Genomic DNA, 19,087 nt, shown 5'->3' on the forward strand with positions numbered 1-19,087 from the left:
GAACAGAAAAATGATAATTTGAAGGAGCAATTTTTCAGAAAAAAAGGCATAGATTTTTTTTGTCATTTAATACGACTTGACCTAGAACTTTTAATTATTTTAATACAAAGGTACTAAAAATAAATATTATGACATGGACGCCATTAGTTAAAGTGTCATCTTGGGAGTTTTTTAAGAAAACTCCTTATTGCTTAGACTATGTTTGTTTTTTCAGTTTTCCAAGTAACCCGAACATAAAAGAAAAATGGATTGATGCAACGGGACATAAAGATTGATTGATTGACAGTTTCATTACTTTCTTTCGATGGCCTCTCTAGTACGTAGTACATGGTAACTCAATGGGCATATGTAAGAAAAAGCTAAAACACATTAGTTTACTTGTTAGAATATTAAAAGGTTTATAAATTTATTTTATCATTCCTCTGTCTATGGTAATTATCATTTTTCTGTCTTGAATCGATTTAGTAATCGATTACGATTCATTTATTTAATTACCTCTTAGACATAGATCTAGTTTGATCTGATTTCTTTCGATTTACTTCGATGGGATAGGACGATACTAGAATCGCCGCGCGAGTGGCGTCCTAATCGATTTAGCGTAAAATGAAATTACCATCACTAAAAAGCGCTCGTGACGTCATAACGCGTCAAGGTCAGTACAAAAAATATGACACGCTTGGTTTTCATACAGATCGCGGTACTTGCGTAGTCTATCTATGTCTGTGATATAAAATCATAAAAAGAATAATACTTTTTCATTTGCAGGATAGGTAATTAACAAAATTACAAAATTTGGGAAAGTAGGAAAAAAGATTATACGCAAATAATAAACTGCGAAAATTTTGGACTTTTTTCACTTTTTGCTCTAAAAGTCATAAACTATGCGTTTCCGACAAGTATCATTCAGTACATAAATTAAGGTTATTAAATTTGCAACAATTTAATCCTAATTAAAGCTCTCTAAATCTTATAGCGACTAAACTGTGGCCATTCGAAGATGGTTCATTTTTCCCGAAATATTGAAATTTTTAGTTTTGCTCCCGTTTGAAGCAAAATATTGGCAAAAACCACTCGTTCTATGAGAAGGTCGTATAATAAAGTTGTAGTGCATTTGATTTTCTATCATTAGAGCATAGAACAAAGTCTGTGAGACAAATAGTTCACTCACAATATCTGGAAAACAAAAAGAAGGTAGAAATAGATTTTTAAAGAATTGAAACTGAGGGCATATAAAATCATAAAAAGGATAATACTTTTTCATTTGCAGGATAGGTAATTAACAAAATTAAATTTTCTACAACTTTATTTTATGACCTTCTCATAGAACGAGCGGTTTTGCCAATATTTTGGTTCAAACGGGAGCAAAACTAAAAATTTGAAAATTTCGGGAAAAACTGACTATCTTTGAAAGGCCACAGCTTAGTTGTTATAAGGTTTAGAGAGCTGCGGTTAGGCTTAAATTGTTGCAAATTTAATTATCTTTGTAATTTTGTTAATTACCTATCCTGCAAATGAAAAAGTATTATCCTTTTTATGATTTTATATGCCCTCAGTTTCAATTCTTTAAAAATCTATTTCTACCTTCTTTTTGTTTTTCAGATATTGTGAGTGAACTATTTGTCTCACAGACTTTGTTCTATGCTCTTATGAAAGAAAATTAAATGCACTACAACTTTATTATACGAACTTCTCATAGAACGAACGGTTTTTGCCAATATTTTGCTTCAAACGGGAGCAAAACTAAAAATTTCAATATTTCCGGAAAAATGAACCATCTTCGAATGGCCACAGTTTAGTCGTTATAAGGTTTAGAGAGCTGCGGTTAGGCTTAAATTGTTGCAAATTTAATAACCTTAATTTATGTACTGAATCATACTTGTCGGAAACGCATAGTTTATGACTTTTAGAGCAAAAAGTGAAAAAAGTCCAAAATTTTCGCAGTTTATCACGTGGTGCGCAGCGAGCACAACTTTTTCGAAGTTGCAAATTGGGATTTACATCACCCTAACTGATCCAAACAACATACCAAAAATTCAAATCTACATCGTGCTTTGCGAATTTAGGGTTTTTTAGTGTCGATTTCTACTGGCCTACATAGATAGACAGACAGTTCATAAAGTAAATGTATAATAGCCTTCCTAGGTAGGTACAATTCACGTCGTACTTGATGGTATACATTAGACTAAGGCCACTTATGGCCTTCTTCCATAAGTATTTACCTAACAGTTAACACTGAATTAAAAATCGTTCAAAACGATTCAGTTTCTGAGATAGCGAGTTCAAGCAAACAAAAAAAATCATCAGCTAAGTGTTTGTATAATAGGACTAGTTACTTACATATTTTGATTTATAACTGAACTTTATTTTAAAAAATATTGTTTCAACAGCGTTATGAAGGAGTTATGTGAAGATCTATGAACTGAATAGTTACGTAGTTAGCAGGTATTTTTTTTAAGAAAAAATTCCAAATTTTTTGTTTAGGTACTTTTAAAATAAAATGCTTATCTTAGTTCATTTATATCAAGTCAATTTTATTTTATTATGCTCTACTTGTAAGTTTTCCACGTTAAATTATGCTTGTAAAATAATTTGTAAACTCGTTACATAATATTCATTTTATCAAGCAACATAAATATTATTACGAGACGCGAACTCTACGTACCTACAAAAAAGGCCAATCAACCACTACAATGGAAGATATTTACAATTTTAAATTTACCGCTTCGCTGGAACTTCAGCGTTCTATTATAATATTTCGCGCCAAAGAGTGGGACGCTGGTGGATTGTAGCCTTATTAGGGTGACCTCACGATCCATCCAATATGGCGGCAGCGAGCCGCCATTTTGTCTAACTTGAAAAATTCACGAAAATCCAAATTTACCCATTAAACAATATATCGGGTGACCGGTTTTATTCTAGTTGGCATGGACCGTTTTATTCAAAATTTAACGAGATAAAAATTTAGAATGGTCTAAAACGTAATTTTAAAAGGTTTTAAATGAAACTACTCTTTATTAATCGTCTTTTATATCTAGCCACTAGACATTATTAACAATTTTACTTTAAAATTATGTTAATCCAATGATATGAGAAATAATAATTTGAATGGCGTAAAAAGTGACATGAATAGTATATGAAAATGTAGAAATATTTATAACTCGCATACAAGTCACAAATTAAAGAGAACTCCTTCTAGTAAAATAAAAAGGGTATTTTAATCAATCAAAATATGATCCCAACAATCTTAAAGAAATTACATAAGCAACATTTCACATTATTTACTTCAATAACTTTATTTAATTCTCACATATCATTACAAAACCCTCCAGACACAAAATGTGAACATACATCTTTGAATTAAATAAAAAAAGAATACAGTACCTATATTAAGTTCTATAAGTACGATAACAATTTAGTAAACTATAGCAAATCAACACTCCAGTCTAACCTGAGATCAGAACTAAAAAGACTGATGTGTTAAGTTTACAGCAAGAATTTAGGTTTCTGTGGTAAGCAGGTTGAAAGAATAAGGAAATTCAAGTAATACATTAATAATAATTATTACTTAATTATTAAACCTAATAACTTAACTAATACCTTACGTAATCATAATTGATACCTCCTTCATTAATTCCTTCCTTTATGATTATCTTTACATTTCCAAAACATTCGGCTCCAAATCGCGAATTAAAATGAAAATAGACAATAATTTACCATGGTCACATTATACATGAGTAATAAGCAAATAAATAATAAGATTACTTTATAACCATTACGAAATCTAATATCTAACTTGCGCATTCTCCACTACAAAAAACAGTGATGATGCAGATCTTAGTTAAATTCCTTTCTTTTTGTGACAAAAACAAAATATGGAACAACCAACTAGTCACAAATACACATAGTAGGAAAGTCATGCTAACAATACAAATGTCACAAAATACCTATTTTATGAGCTTATATTAAGTTTATACACTGAATTTACAGCTTACTATTTATTTTGTTTTATGTTATATTTAAAAATAACATTCATATTTACTTGACAACCAAAGTCATCAATATAATATCTCTGTATTTAAAATTCAATTCTATAAGGTGTAATATGCTCATATAATCAGGTTATTTACAAAATACTGCCTGATCTTGCAAAGTGCATAGCTGAAAAGCTAATGGGAAACATTTATAATAGTGACAGTTTTTTCCAATGTCGTCAAATTTGTTAGTGCTATTTGCCTTTTGCAGTAATGGTCACATTCGACTTGGCAGGTTGAGGTATTATAGTGATTTCATCACTGATTTTCAAAGGTTTGAGCAGTGAGTCATTGTCGGTGGGCTTCGAAGCGGCCGGGGCACTCTTATTCTTATCGATAACGCGCTTCGCGACAACGCTGTGCGCCGAATATACGTGGTTCTCGAATTGTTTGTACATCCCAAATGTGGCAGTACAAACTGTGCATTTGTAGGAGAGATGGGCTGGTTTCAAAGTCATGTTGTGATCCCTTGATACATGATTTAGTAATTTCCACTGATATACCCTGCCACACACAGGGCACCTACCCGCATCTTTACCTTTGTTTGCTGCTTCCTGCATGGAGCTTGTCACAAGCCCATGAGAACCCAACAAGTGCCTTTCGAGTCCCTGATCAGTGAAGAATCTAAACTGACACTTCTGACAATTGAGTGGTGGTCTGTTGTAAATCATTTTAGGATGAATTTTCACTTTGTGTATCCATTGCATATGATTTCTCAATTGTTCCAAATCCTTAATGTAACCATCACAAATTTCGCAAATTACAAAAGTGGCCTTAGAATTTTGAGAAGAGTTGGATGAAGAAGGCTGAGGGACACGTGGTAGAGGTGTAATAGATATTTTTGGAGTAGCTGAAGCTGAATGGTTTCCTTGATTGTTCTGTACAACGGGATAATTAGAAATTGTGGTCCCACTTGCTTGATTATTGTGCATAATCATAACTCCACTCCTTATGATGGGTACTCCTGACACAGGAGCACGTGTAGAAGGACCCCCTAATGGTGGACGTCCTCTGGGCCTACCAAGAATTGGCATGTTGGGTATAACAGCATTTCCTATACTTAATGGTGGTCGTCCGAGAGGACTCATGCCCATTTGCGAGCGGTTGAAGTTTGATTGGTAAGGACCCATTATATTGTTGCGGGCTCTAGATAACTTTGGTATTTTTGCTGGAGGCTCCCAATCTAGTGGTGGCCCAAGATTAAATTCTGGTTTGAACTTTTTAGCACAGGCAATAAGATGGCGAGCAAGTTTGGTTTTACTATTGTCCTCAAAGTGGCAACTAGGACATTGTTGATAGGCTGGAGCTCTCTCGAGTCTACCTCTAATATTATGTTCGGCTTCCATATGAAATAATATATCATGTGGGCTCCTTATTTCAAATGCACATGTATTACATTTATAAATATTATTTTTCATATGTGGTGCCTCTAAATGATGAGACATAACAAGCATAGATTCTGTTTTAAAACTACAAAATTCACATTGCTTCTGTTGCAGGGCATATGGTGCATTAAGCTTCTTACTATATGCCAAATTTTGTGTGAGAGATGCAATTGCTCCTTCTGTGGCTCGTGTACTACGTCCAGACTTCTTTTCCTTATACAGTTTTCTATTTTGTGTTTTCAATAAATCACTTTGAACATACTCCTGTACTAGATTAATTCCAATGTTTATAAAAAATTGTCCAAGTGAACAGTCAAAGTAACTATCTGATTTGCCACCTGCACTTTTACCAATAAGGTCCATTGGATCTTTTATGTCATCATAGGTAGTATCCTTATCTTTTATAACTACTGTATCATCATCACTTGCAGCTTCATCCGATTCACTGGTAGATTCTCCATCCCAAGAATCATCATCATCATCTTCATTCCGGCGCTTCCGTCGTCTCTTTTCTGATTTTTTGTCCTTTTCTTCACTTTCTTTTTTTGCATCCTTGTCACTTGCTTCCTCTTCCTCCACTGCTTCTCCTCTCTCAATCTTCTCTTTTCTCTCCTTCTCTTTTCTTTCTTTTTCTGCTTTCTCTTTCGTTTGTCTCTCTTCTTCTTCTTGAGCTTTCAGATCTTCTAATTCTTTTCCTAATTTATCCACAAATTCTCTAAATGGTTTTAATGATGGTTTTTCGTAAACATAAGGTACAATGAATGATGGTGCTTCAACTACAAACATATCATCAGTTAGAGAAGGCAATATGTTAGATTGAGGAGCTTGGGTATTATTTGATTGATTATTTTTAGTATTGTTATTTTTACTGCTTATTGGTGTTATTGTAGTTCCTCTCGCAGCAATGCTTTGACACAAATTGTGGGCATCAATATTACTTGAACTTGTTTTATTTGGCATTGCTGTTGGTCCTTTACCAGATAAAATTGAATTTGTGTCTATGATCACAACAGTAGGCTCTTTATTTGGTTCTTCTCCATTAGAAGTACTTTGTTTTGATGCTAAATCAGCTAAGTTTTTTGTATCATTTATCACAATAGGCTTATTCTTATTTGGGACTTGGTTAAGGGGGTCTTCAATATTAACTTCCTCAATGTCTGATTCTTCACCATTTTCCATTGGCTCTTCATCTTTGTTTTTATCCCTGTCTCTGTTACTTTGTTGTGAATCTTCTGAACTGTCATTTGAGTCACTACTAGAGTTAGAAGATTCATCATCATTGGTAACTATTTCATCATCACTAGTAATTTCATGAACTTCAGGACTTAAGCCTCCTCCATTTTGATTTTGAGGTTCATTTTCGTTTTCATTCTCTGATTCACTGCTTTCATCTTTTGGTTGGCTCCCCTGTGATGTGTCATCATCACCTTCTGTACGATCATCTGCAATGTTGATAAAACTTATTGAATATAAGGCCTTATACAAGTGTTCATGAGTAAAAAGAAGAACAATTCAGCTCTCATTCAACTAATTTAAAGGAAAAAAATTACATTTTATTTATCTACACTAAAATTTAAATAAATAATATAATGAAATGATATAAAGACACTATGCTTAATTGACCTACTAAACCTAGGTACATTAATAAACATAATAAATCCAAGTTTTTTTTTTATAATTCAGAAAACACAACTTAAATCTATTGAAAACTAATTGTGGATGTCGTGAAAATTTTTTAAAAAAACATTTTTTTTTCGAAACAAACTTATAAACTACGACCAAAACAATGTTAAATTCGAATTCACAAGACGTTTTTAACTACGAAGTTTGATAACTGTGAAAGAAAGGAGTAAGAAACAAAAATATTTCCCGAACGCACAAATAAAAAAAACCACTATTTAAATGTCCGGCGTCGGCGAAGACGCTAGAAAGGGAAAAAAATTAGAATATCTTAGTAACCTAACGTTCGATAAACATAGGATTTAACCTAAAATCTAGGGCAAAAACCATTGACTTTTCCACGCATTTGAACAAGTTTTATGACAGTAATACTTTTCAGCTCAACTTGGCGTCATTATATCATGTGGAGCATAGACCGCCATATGGGATTCCATGGCTTTGCTCGGAAAACACTATTTCATCGATACGACGACAAGTTTTAAATAAGTGTGAAATTTTAGTATAACTAACAATAATCTTTAAAAATATGTACCTGTGGCAGTCGAAATAGACATTTTCAGAGGGAATAAGTTAGAAAAACCAAAAAATAGCACAATAGTACAGTAGCGGACACCAAACCAAATCAAGCTGTCACATAAAAAGGTTCCATTTAAAGTCACTTTCTGTATACAGATAGTACATGCCAAAAATGTTGTATTTTATTTATAATCTGTATTTTGATCAAAAACTACTCATATTATTGAAGAGTAATTAAATAATCTCATATTTTTATTAAATTCAGCCATTAGATTATATTAATTAATAACTATAAAAATATTAGTCAACTTTTATTTGAATAATTTATATATTTATTATCATTGTTACATAATATAATTTCCTGATATGTGATATGCTGTTGTGTATTTAATTATTCTGAATACACCGTAAATTAATTATAATATACTTATGTGATTTAATAACATGTAAAATAATATTTTAGGTTTATATTTAATACTATACAGCTTAGATTACAAAATAAAAGACAGATGGAGCGTTGCCGAACACCGAATAATTTATCGTCATTTCCATAAAGCTATGTGTGCTGTCATTTCGCCGTTGCACTGTACGTACACGGTGCTTCTGTGTGGGTGTTATGTTACCAGATATTGAAAATTTTCCCAAAATTTTCCCCGACTACGGAAGAAAGAGGGTTATGTTTTTCGAGTGTAGGTACATACCTACATATGTATACATACATATGTATAATATTTCTTTGACACGCCCTGCAGTATAAACTGTTGGATCGATTTTGAGTTGTGACTTATGAGGTGTCATTGCAATCATCTGAATTATGATGGTAGCTGTGGTGGTAGTGACGTAGGCTACATAATTTATTAGCAGTCATGTTTTAATTTTTATTTTAATATAAATTCGGGTTTTTGATATTATTTTATAATATTGTAAAAATTATTTTATCACCTATCTACTAAAGTTATACATGGACAAAATAATTTTATTCAATTTTTATTAAATAAATTACATTAAAAAAAGTTTTTATTTTTCAAAAGTTCAAAACATATGAATGCGAAATTAGCGGTAGTTTTTAGTCGAGAATGCGGGACATTTTATTTTCATCATATCCATCATGTGTTCACATGAATTAAATCGCAAGCGAAAACGACGCTTTTTATAAAAGTAACAAAAAAATGTATAATGCTTTTTAAAATAATCTAATAATGACCATGAACTTTTATTGCACTATACAAATAATCACATTCACGAGAGAAAAATCCAACAGCACTACCCCGAATATCTTTTAACCATTTTACCCCTAAAAATGGCAAATTCATTTTCAAAATACTGGCAGCATACGTTGAAGTTTTGAATTCCTTCGTATTTGTAAAATTATTATTTGTATACAAAATTAAATAAGCCAAATAATCTACAGAAAATCTGTAAAACGATGTTTTATCTTTTTGTTTGTTTTCGGGAACAAGTTTTACAGCGTTTTAATATCACAAGACAGCATTTTTTTACTAAAATATCAAACCCCTTTTGACGTATTGCATGACACTAGAATCGCTATAGCACTAGCGGAGGAACGTATTCGTTTTTGATTTCGTATTTTCTTTGACAAGGGCGATGAATGATTGACATGCTCCATCTGTATTTTATTTTGTAATCTAAGCTATACAGTCACACAGTACATTTATTTAAAACTAGCGGTCCGCCCCGGCTTCGCCCGTGGTACATATTTACGTTTTCTCTACATAAGAACCATCCTCGTACTTCAAGGAATATAATAGAAAAGAATTATCGAAATCGGTTCAGCCGTTCACACGTGATGCCGTGACAACGCGAAACGGGTGCAGACCCGCCGCCTTTTTACAGCTCCCGCCGCGAAGCGCGTCGAACGCGGCAACTGATACACAAAAATAATCCTTATGGCATGATTCTGTATTCACGCGCGATGACTTATAGCGTATTTCATGTATAACTTTGGTGTTTCTTCACCGATTTACATGATTCTTTTACTATAACCTGCCCAGGAGTATGAAGAATAATTGTGCCAAATTTGGTTAAAATCCGTCGTGTAGTTTCTGTTTCTATAGCGAATATACAGACAGACAGACAGACAGACAGACAGACAAAAATTTTACTGATTGCATTTTTGTCATCAGTAGCGATCCCTTATCACCCCTTCATAGTTTTTTTTTAAATATATTTCATGTACAGAATTGGCCTCTCTACAGATTTATTATAATTTATAAGTATAGATAATAATGTTTAAATACGGTCTATCCTATGCAAGCATCACAATGTTTTCGCAGTATTTTTTTCTACTGCAAGTTTTAATAAAAATTCAAAAAATAAAATGCAGTAGGTAATAGCACTTTTGTTATAGAATAAGCTAGTCACCATGTAAATGTAACCAAGAAGCTTACATCTAATAAGCTTCTTGCATGTAACCACACATGTAACCAATAACCATAAGCTTCTTGCAATAACCATTACCTATTTTTTTATTGTCCTAATTATTACTGAAAAATATTTCTAACCAGCTATATAAGTTATTTTCCTTTATATACGCAGCTAAGTGAGTGTTGCCCACTATGACACTTGCATGTTTATCTATTCAAATTTGTATGAACTATGAAAAATTTAAATTCTCGAAATCTATAAAGTATGTCCTTCTCTTTTTTTAAAAATGTTAAGGAAGGTCATGTGGAAGTCGGATTTGCGGCACTAAGGGTTAAAAATATAAGCATTTTATTTCCAACTAGCATACGCCCCTTATAAAGAGTGTCTAACAGTGAAACTAACAAATAAAAATCGAATATAGTAAACAGTTGAAAATTTCCTTTATTACTCTTAAATCTCCATATCTTAAAAACAAACAAATACAAAATATTGTCACACAAATTGATTGTTAATCATATCATCATATAAATAATTTTATTGTTCTATTTCTAATATAAGTTACTACTTTCAGAGCAAAATACAATTATTCTTCACCATCAGCATCATCTTCAGGCTCTTCTTGTAAAGCATCAACTGGTCCTTCTTCAGGTTTCCTGATAACCCCAAGATCTTCAGCAGCATTCAAACATTTCTGAGCATACTCTTTTGCTTTAGCACATTCAGGCTCTTCCAACTTTGTAATGGCCATTAATATCTCCATTACATCAGTTTCAAATACCCTGGCAGCCATATCTTCATCATCATTAACCACATTATACAACATGTATGTACCTCTATACTGAATTTCTTTATTAGGGTTTGCAAGTAAACATCTCAATGATTCTAACCATGATTCAAGGTCCAAAATTTTCCTACAGCAAATTTTACTTGCTGAGGTTAAAATACATAAGGCACCAGCAGCAGCCATTACAGTATCCACATCTTCTTCTTGGCAAAGTAAGCATAAAAATTTAGTTTTATCATTGTTTCCTTCAAAGGTCTTTATTACATCTTCAGATTGCACTAAGTTACATATACACTGTGTTGCAGCTCTTTGTAGCATTAAGTGATCCTCATACATGTAATGTTCTATTTTAGACAAACCTCCTTCTTTAAGTATTCTATTCCTTGTTGTTTCATTCATGCCAGCTAAATTGCACAAAGCCATAAGAGCTTCAAAATTCTCTAGGGCAGTGCATTCAGGGTGCAATAATGATATCAGTGGTCTTACCACTTCTAAGTTTCTTTGCCCAGGAAAAGCAACTTCAGGATTAATTGTTATACCAATTCTTGCCAAGGCTTGGGCAGCTTGTTTTTTACCATTATTGGTTCCTTCTAAAGACATGGGTATCAATACTTTTGCCCCTCCTTGTTGCACAACAATACCTCTTAATTCTTGCAAACTGCAAATTGCATTGAATACTCTTGCAATCAATTCTCTTGAATTGTGACTCTCAGTTTTACTGAGAGCAACTAGACCAGATGTAACCCCAGCCTTACATAATACTGTCAATCTTTTATTAACAAAGTCAGGATCATCTAGTTCATGTTGTTCAGGGATATGATGCTTAGCAAATTTAGCAAGCTCCACCATTTCAGGCATAATCTCCTGTTTTTCATAAGCATTGCACAAATTTACTAAAGTGGTTACAACACCATAAAGGCATGACTGATCTCCACTTTTAGCTAACTCAATAAGAGAATTTAATGCAGCCTTATCATCAACTAACTTCTCTTTTACATCTGCATCTAATGTCAGGTAAGAGAGACCCTCAGCAGCCCATTTTCGCATATCTTTATCCTTTGCTGGATTTACTAAGAATTTTCTACATGCATCAGCTAATTTCTTAGTTGAACCATCTGCAAAGGGCCTGATGGATGCATCATCACCTCCAAAGCTTCCAATTTTACATAATCCAACAAGGGCTCTTACCCTAACGGCATCATTTTTAGAGGAATATAATTTTTTTAATATGTCTACACCCTTATCAATGATTGCTCGAGCTTTATCTTTTTTAGAAGCAGCAGCAATAAGACATTCACATGCTACTCTTTGTTGTAGTGTATCCTCAGTCTGAGCCATGACTAGAATCATTTCCATAATACCTTCTTTAGAGATAACATAATTACCCACATCAATTGGTCCTCTCAATAATGATGTAATAGCAACAGTGACCCTCACTTTTGATTCAAGATCTGGTGTTAATAATTTATCTTTAATAAACTCATCTACTTGTTCATTGAATTTTTCTCTAGCTTGATCATAATACATGTTTTCATAAATTTTTGCCAAGCATGAGGCAGCAATTGTTCTTGAGGAAGGAGTAATATTCATGGCAGATTCATACTTGTATTCCTCCAATTCACTGCAAACTTCAAGGAGGCGCTGTAGGCCTCTAATTTCAACAAACCTCTCAGCCCAATTTAGTGTGCTATAGTGACAGTTTTTCATAATAATCTCCATAATAGCATCTCTAGCCAAGCCAGTGATAACTCTATTTGTTATTGAATAAGTTAAGCATGTAAGTAGAGTATCTATTTCTGTTTTATACTGTTCACAAAGATTTTTATCAGGCTTTGTATCCTTTTTGGTATCCATACCAGAGAAGGTGTTCAATATTGTTTGAAGGCAATATTGAGCAGCTATAACAATTTCTTCTTTGTCACTATCAATAATTTCCAGGAACCAAGGTACACCAACTCCTTTAATAATATTTTTTGTCCTTTCAACGTTCCTCTTGCATAGTTGACTTACAACTCGGATGGCATTGACATAAATTTCTGACTTTTTTTCGTTTTTCACCAACTGTTGAATTTTCTGAATTATACCATTCTTCAACATCATGTCTGCAGCATCACCTTCTTTACATAATACTAGTAAGTTAGATATTGCTTTTTCACATTTTTCTTGATCTTCACCTATGTTGAAAGCGAGCTTGAACATTTGTTCTACTTTATTGCTAGTTTGAGCGGCATTCCTTGCTCTTTCTTGGACTATAGCATGTAAACGACCTAGCACTGGTTGAATAGCCTTGTTAGTAGGGTCTACTGTGAATATTATTTTCGCATCCCGGTAGGCCTCTTCAAATCGTTCTAAATTTTCTAAAGCTTGAGCACGTCGAAATAACGCCTTAGGATCTTCAGGTATAATTTGCAAGGCATCATCGCAGTCTTTAATAGCTTTCTCGTATTCTTTTAACATAAGATAGGCCGCAGCGCGATTCTTCAAGTACGTGGCCATATCACGCGTGTCTCTCTCCGCAATATTAATTGCTTTAGTGTAAAGTGATAGCGCCTGTTCATAATTTTCGGTTTTAAAAGCTTCATTTCCTTTATTTTTGTAACTCTCTGCTTCTTCTATTTGGTCCATTTTGATTGGAACTTAATTTAAATATTACAGCAATATAAGCACCGGCAAGCCTTTTATACACTTAGGAATTTTCTGGCACTATCTCGTAGGTACATTTATATGAATTCGCCTTTAAATAGAACATTTATTTTTGTAACTCCATATTATGACACATGAACCTTACGGTTTCATGTTGAAAATTACATCATTTTGACAATTGACATTGGAAAGCAATATTGCTAGTATTGTAGATTTACTTACTCTGCTATTATAGGTGAGCCGTGGGTGAGCCGCAAATATTCAGTCAATAAAATTATTCAATTCAATTTTATTTATTGACATGTTTTACAGTTATTTACAATATTATTGTAATGAACCCGTATTGATAAATCTTTTCCATTCGTTTAAAATTGTATATATTGACATTCGAATTGCTTTTTACTTCTTCTTACAGGTGTTTTGGATGAATTAATTTGAATAAGATTTGAATTTTGAATACGTGGTTATTTTCAAATACAGAATAATGTGTTTTAAAATATTTTTTATTTTTTTTAATTTTACACGCCATGAACATTTGCCAAGGAACGGTAAACTTTTAACTTATGGTAATTGTCACTGGGAAGTGGCAACACCAAACAATACCATCAATCATAAAAATTCCTTATACATAGTTACTATACTCTTTGCATAAAAAGTTAGTAACGTGATTTTTGCAAGTTTTCGTAAAACAATCTTATAAATAATGGCTGCGATAAGTTTGTTAAATCCGAAAGCTGAATTTGCTAGAGCTGCCCAAGCTTTAGCTGTAAATATTTCAGCAGCAAAAGGTATCCAAGATGTAATGAAAACTAACCTCGGTCCCAAAGGCACACTAAAAATGTAAGTATTTAGGATTTAAATACTGAATTATAAAACGAAACTAAAGAGAAACTTGATTATTTTTGATAAATACTTGTACTTAATGCACTGTTATAGAAACTTTGATTAGTAACTAAAAAGATAATTGCGTTCAAAGTCGCATGCGGTTGAGCAAATGGTTGTCACCATAAGTAATAATCTTTGTTACAGGTTAGTGTCAGGAGCTGGCGATATTAAAATTACTAAAGATGGTAACGTGCTTCTTCACGAGATGCAAATTCAGCACCCAACTGCTTCCCTTATCGCTAGAGCTTCGACTGCTCAAGACGATTCCACCGGCGATGGTACTACTTCTACCGTCCTGTTGATAGGAGAGCTGCTTAAACAAGCCGATATTTATATTAGTGAAGGTATACAGATTGAAATTATTTTACTTTTTAGTGTGTTGTTTTTGTATCTTTTCACTTTTCATTCAGTGTAATATAAAATAAAGTTGACTCACTACTTCAAAGCTTTCGATATAAACAAAGTCATAATACTGCATTTATTTATCTTTTTATTAATCATGAAATATGCACTTCTGTAATTAATTATTTATTTTAAAAAAAACTGTGGTAGATTGAAAATTCAAAATATTTATATTGACATTTCTGTATTAAAAAATATATTTGTTTTATTACAGGCTTACATCCTAGAATCATTACTGAGGGCTATGATTTAGCCCGCAACAAAGCCTTGGAAGTTCTTGAAAGTATGAAAATACCTATTGAGATCAAAAGAGAAAACTTAATTGATATTGCTCGTACCTCTCTGAAGACCAAGGTAATCTTTTATAGCCAATGTATTTTTAATATTATTATTTTAAACTAGCAAAAATATTAGTCAAATAGGCCTGCTATTTTCTTTCGTTTACATTTGATGATTCATTATGATGTGAAACATCTATAGGTGCATGTAAAACCTGTGAAATGGGCAATTAATATGACGGGTTAGGTAGGTTAAGTTTATTTTAATGGTACTGTGAAATAATTAGTATGTGGATTTGCAGCCCTGTTCCTGATGGATGTTTCGATAAATGAATTCTAGGAATAATACATAACTGCAATATGGCATTAAAATGCAGTGAATTGCAAGCAGTTAGCGGATGTTATTAATTTTTTTAACACTTTTCAATCACAAGATTTAGATCTTAATTTAACGCCTCTAACAGTTTTTAGATTATAAATCTTATTGGGATATATACAAAACTTCCTCTTTAATCTATCTATTAAAAACACTCATCTTTGTTGTTTGCAAAGTTGATTCAAGACATTGAGAAGAAATGGAAAAGGAATTTCTAAGAATTTTTAACTAATGGAAAGGAATTTACTTCACTGAAAAGATATTGAGATGTAACTTTTTATCCTGTGAAGCTATAAATTTGCCAATATTGACACTTAATTTTCAACACATCTATCCATTGCACAGGTACACCCGAATCTCGCCGAAGTGCTAACCGACGCGTGCGTTGACGCGATACTCGCGATACGTAGACCCGATCAACATGTTGACTTGCACATGGTTGAGCTGATGGAGATGCAGCATAAAACTGCCACTGAAACAACTTTGATTAAGGGTACGTAAGTTTTCATGATTTGTTTGGTAGTGTATCAGTTTCACCAATTGTTCCTAGTGTGTCTAGTAATTTAATAGATTTTTGCGAAATACGATTCATTATTTATATTTATAATTTTCAACTCTTCTATGCTTTATTTATAAATTTTATTCTGTATACTTTTTAATGTTTCATCCCACAATTGCCCCACTCTCTCCTTATCATGTATGTATAATATTCTCAAGGTCTGGTCATGGACCATGGAGCGCGTCACCCCGACATGCCAAAACGTGTGGAAAACGCATACATTCTTACTTGCAATGTTTCACTTGAGTATGAAAAGACTGAAGTGAACTCTGGATTCTTCTACAAGTCTGCTGAGGACAGGGAGAAGTTGGTGGCGGCTGAACGTGATTTCATCGACCAAAGAGTTAAAAAGGTAAGTTTTAAGTTTTAAATAGCTGTAAATATTATGAAACACACAAATCACTCTTAAGATTAAATGAAAAATCACCTGATAATTTAACTTTCATATCAAGTGTGTTACAGGCTTAAATATTGTTCCATACGAAATAACTTCACAAACTAACCAAATGATAAGTCATTTTGTTAAATTGTTAGAATTGCGTAAAGCCTATAACCAGACTTGCTGAAATCATACGGAGTGTCATATCTCGTAATTATTATTAATTTTTATTATAGTGTAAATAGTGTTCTAATTCTTACGAAATAAATAGGAAAGCAAACGTAATTGTTATACGATAATTTTTTAATAATGTAATTTCATAACTTATTACAGATTATCGCACTAAAGAAGAAGCTTTGTGACGGCACCAACAAATCATTCGTTGTAATCAACCAGAAGGGTATTGATCCTCTTTCCCTCGATGCTTTCGCCAAAGAAGGCATTATCGGTCTCCGCAGAGCCAAGAGGCGTAACATGGAACGTTTAGCTCTCGCATGTGGCGGTTCTGCCATGAATTCCGTAGACGATCTTACAGAAGAATGCTTAGGATACGCTGGACTCGTATACGAACATATTCTGGGTGAAGAAAAATACACATTTGTTGAAGACTGCAAGAACCCCGAATCTGTAACTATTCTCATCAAAGGCCCCAACAAACACACTTTAACTCAAATCAAAGACGCCATCCGCGATGGCCTCAGAGCTATCAACAACGCAATTGAAGACAAATGCGTCGTCGCTGGAGCAGCTGCGTTCGAAATTAAGACCAACCTGGAGTTGCAGAAGTACAAAGATACAGTTAAAGGCAAAGCTCGTTTGGGCATCCAAGCTTACGCGGAAGCTTTGCTCGTGATTCCTAAAACGCTGGCGGTGAACTCTGGTTATGACGCACAAGACACTATAGTTAAACTGCAAGAGGAAGCTCGTTTGAGCCCTGACCCCATCGGTTTGGACCTGAACAGCGGAGAAGCTATCAAACCGACCGACATGGGCATTTACGATAACTACATTGTAAAGAAGCAAATTCTTAACTCCTGTTCCGTTATTGCTAGCAACCTCCTTTTAGTTGATGAAATCATGAGGGCCGGTATGAGTAGTCTTAAGGGTTAATTTTATTTCATTATTTCTTTGCATATTAATCTTTAACAATTATTCTGTATTACTTTAAAATGAGAAACTCAATTTTCTTTAAGTGCTAAATATATGCATTTATTATGTTTAATAACACAGCTATTGTTTGCTTTTGTTATTCTTATGATATAACTACTGTATTGTGGACATAAATTTTAACAAAAACCAAATTAATTATTATCTTACATTGCTACTAAATTGGGTAAAGTGCCTGTTATGGCACAAGTCCTCAATACATTCAGTCCACGATAAGTAGCTGACCATTATTTGGCACATTAGCTTACATATTGTAATGAGTATTTCTAATTAAATTGCTTTTAAAACTATTATTTGGTTTATTTTCAATGACCTAATAACCTTTAAAAACAATTTTCCATTTAATGTGATGCAAAGCTAAAGTCCTGTGAGTGTAGTTCTTCAAGAATAGTGTTTTTTAAGTGATAAAAAAGGGTTCCTTCTAGAGACGAGTTAATAGGCACCTTCTAGGTAGATGTGACTTACCATATTAGACCGTGTTACCGCTTTGCTTCAGGTGGGACTACGGTCAAACGTCCGCCTATCACAAAAAAAAATAACACTTCATAAACATTTCATAAAGAGTGTATTTTTTATTCTTAATCTAAATAAGTACATATTATATTAGTTTAGTCAGTACATTAGTAATGGTATTAGCATTATTTTTTAGATTTGGTAAATGGTAATATAGGACAATGGTATACAAGGTTAAATAATTAAAAACTATATTTTCATTTTCAATAATTTATTTCACATCATTACATTTACAACATCAATTTGAGGAGTCAAGTTTCAAGAATAAATTAGACACCAAAAAATACACGAAATTATTATAGCCATCATAACATCTTAAAAGTAAGCTGAAAATGCAACTAACACTGTTTTCCATCAGGAATATGTCATAAAACTTAAATATAAATGCTAGAAATAAGGTCCAATATAATACTATTATATTGCATAATATAATAGTAAATGTTCTAAAAAAATGTCCTAGATAGACTAGTCTATCTATATATATTCCTAGGAATGATTTCCTAGTGAACTCATAAAACTACATATTTGATAATTTAACACTTATCAATGTAATAATTGGAACCTTGATCACATCACATCACATATATAAATATAAATGCTTCCACTTTATGATCATTATTGTATGTATTATCTTTTACTACAACAAGAGGGTGACATAATAGTTTATTTGTACTTACATTAAATCTTATCTTAATCTAGATAGTAACATAAATAAAATTAACGTAACCACACAGATTATCTTATTGCCACAAATAATAAAATATTTGGCTGTGTTTAAAAAATAAAATAAAAATAATATGACTTCTAGAATCAAATTCATAATAAATGAATGTTTAAAAAATATCACAAAATCATTAAAAATTACCACAAATAATAATTAATATAGGCATTAGGCATAATGTTTTTGTGAATGCTTTGTGTATAAAAAATAACTTCTATAAGTTAATAATTCGAGACAATTAAACTAATAAAATAATAAATGGAACAAGTAAATAGAATTAACAAAGTAAATAGCTAAGCAACATACATAGATAAAAGAGTATCCTAATGATACTTTGTATTCAAATTTCACTGTGTCAACAATATACCACTACATAAATTACA

At 32.6% G+C, this 19,087-nt stretch overlaps 3 protein-coding genes across 4 annotated transcripts; 1 reads left to right on the top strand and 2 right to left on the bottom strand.

The window, feature by feature from the left end:
* Nucleotides 1–3,267: 3,267 nt before the first annotated feature.
* On the bottom strand, nucleotides 3,268–7,755 carry MEP-1 (zinc finger protein MEP-1). The gene is made up of 2 exons (XM_090114234.1): nucleotides 7,629–7,755; nucleotides 3,268–6,858 (listed from the first exon to the last, which is right to left on the bottom strand). Exons 1-2 carry the CDS (start codon nucleotides 7,648–7,650, stop codon nucleotides 4,226–4,228), a joined length of 2,655 nt encoding a protein of 884 aa, XP_089970360.1. The 5' UTR covers nucleotides 7,651–7,755; the 3' UTR covers nucleotides 3,268–4,225.
* A 2,660-nt stretch (nucleotides 7,756–10,415) lies between these two features.
* Nucleotides 10,416–13,576, bottom strand: unc-45 (unc-45 myosin chaperone). Its single transcript, XM_090114209.1, has one exon. The coding sequence runs from the start codon at nucleotides 13,404–13,406 to the stop codon at nucleotides 10,581–10,583; it is 2,826 nt and encodes a 941-aa protein (XP_089970335.1). The 5' UTR covers nucleotides 13,407–13,576; the 3' UTR covers nucleotides 10,416–10,580.
* A 394-nt stretch (nucleotides 13,577–13,970) lies between these two features.
* Nucleotides 13,971–17,760, top strand: CCT6 (chaperonin containing TCP1 subunit 6). Of its 2 annotated transcripts, none has more exons than XM_090114483.1 (7): nucleotides 13,971–14,037; nucleotides 14,078–14,264; nucleotides 14,454–14,653; nucleotides 14,926–15,065; nucleotides 15,711–15,858; nucleotides 16,083–16,276; nucleotides 16,637–17,760. In XM_090114483.1, the coding sequence occupies exons 2-7, from the start codon at nucleotides 14,128–14,130 to the stop codon at nucleotides 17,411–17,413; spliced, it is 1,596 nt and encodes a 531-aa protein (XP_089970609.1). In that variant the 5' UTR covers nucleotides 13,971–14,037; nucleotides 14,078–14,127; the 3' UTR covers nucleotides 17,414–17,760. The 2 variants fall into 2 exon arrangements, with proteins under 2 accessions (XP_089970609.1, XP_089970608.1); XM_090114482.1 differs by having other exon boundaries at nucleotides 14,016–14,034; nucleotides 14,072–14,264.
* The last annotated feature ends 1,327 nt before the right edge of the window (nucleotides 17,761–19,087 follow it).

Source organism: Colias eurytheme, chromosome 21, assembly GCF_061535395.1.
Source record: "Colias eurytheme isolate Ceu_HAF_F1 chromosome 21, ilColEury1 Martin Lab GWU primary, whole genome shotgun sequence".
Taxonomy (NCBI): domain Eukaryota; kingdom Metazoa; phylum Arthropoda; class Insecta; order Lepidoptera; family Pieridae; genus Colias; species Colias eurytheme.

Coding starts and splice junctions, on each gene's coding strand:
- CCT6 (XM_090114483.1), top strand. CDS start 14,128: ATGGCTGCGATAAGTTTGTTAAATCCGAAAGCTGAATTTGCTAGAGCT. Junction 15,066..15,710: donor GTACCTCTCTGAAGACCAAG/GTAATCTTTTAT, acceptor TCCATTGCACAG/GTACACCCGAATCTCGCCGA. Junction 16,277..16,636: donor TCGACCAAAGAGTTAAAAAG/GTAAGTTTTAAG, acceptor AACTTATTACAG/ATTATCGCACTAAAGAAGAA.
- unc-45 (XM_090114209.1), bottom strand. CDS start 13,406: ATGGACCAAATAGAAGAAGCAGAGAGTTACAAAAATAAAGGAAATGAA.
- MEP-1 (XM_090114234.1), bottom strand. CDS start 7,650: ATGTCTATTTCGACTGCCACAG. Junction 6,859..7,628: donor GTCTATTTCGACTGCCACAG/GTACATATTTTT, acceptor TCAACATTGCAG/ATGATCGTACAGAAGGTGAT.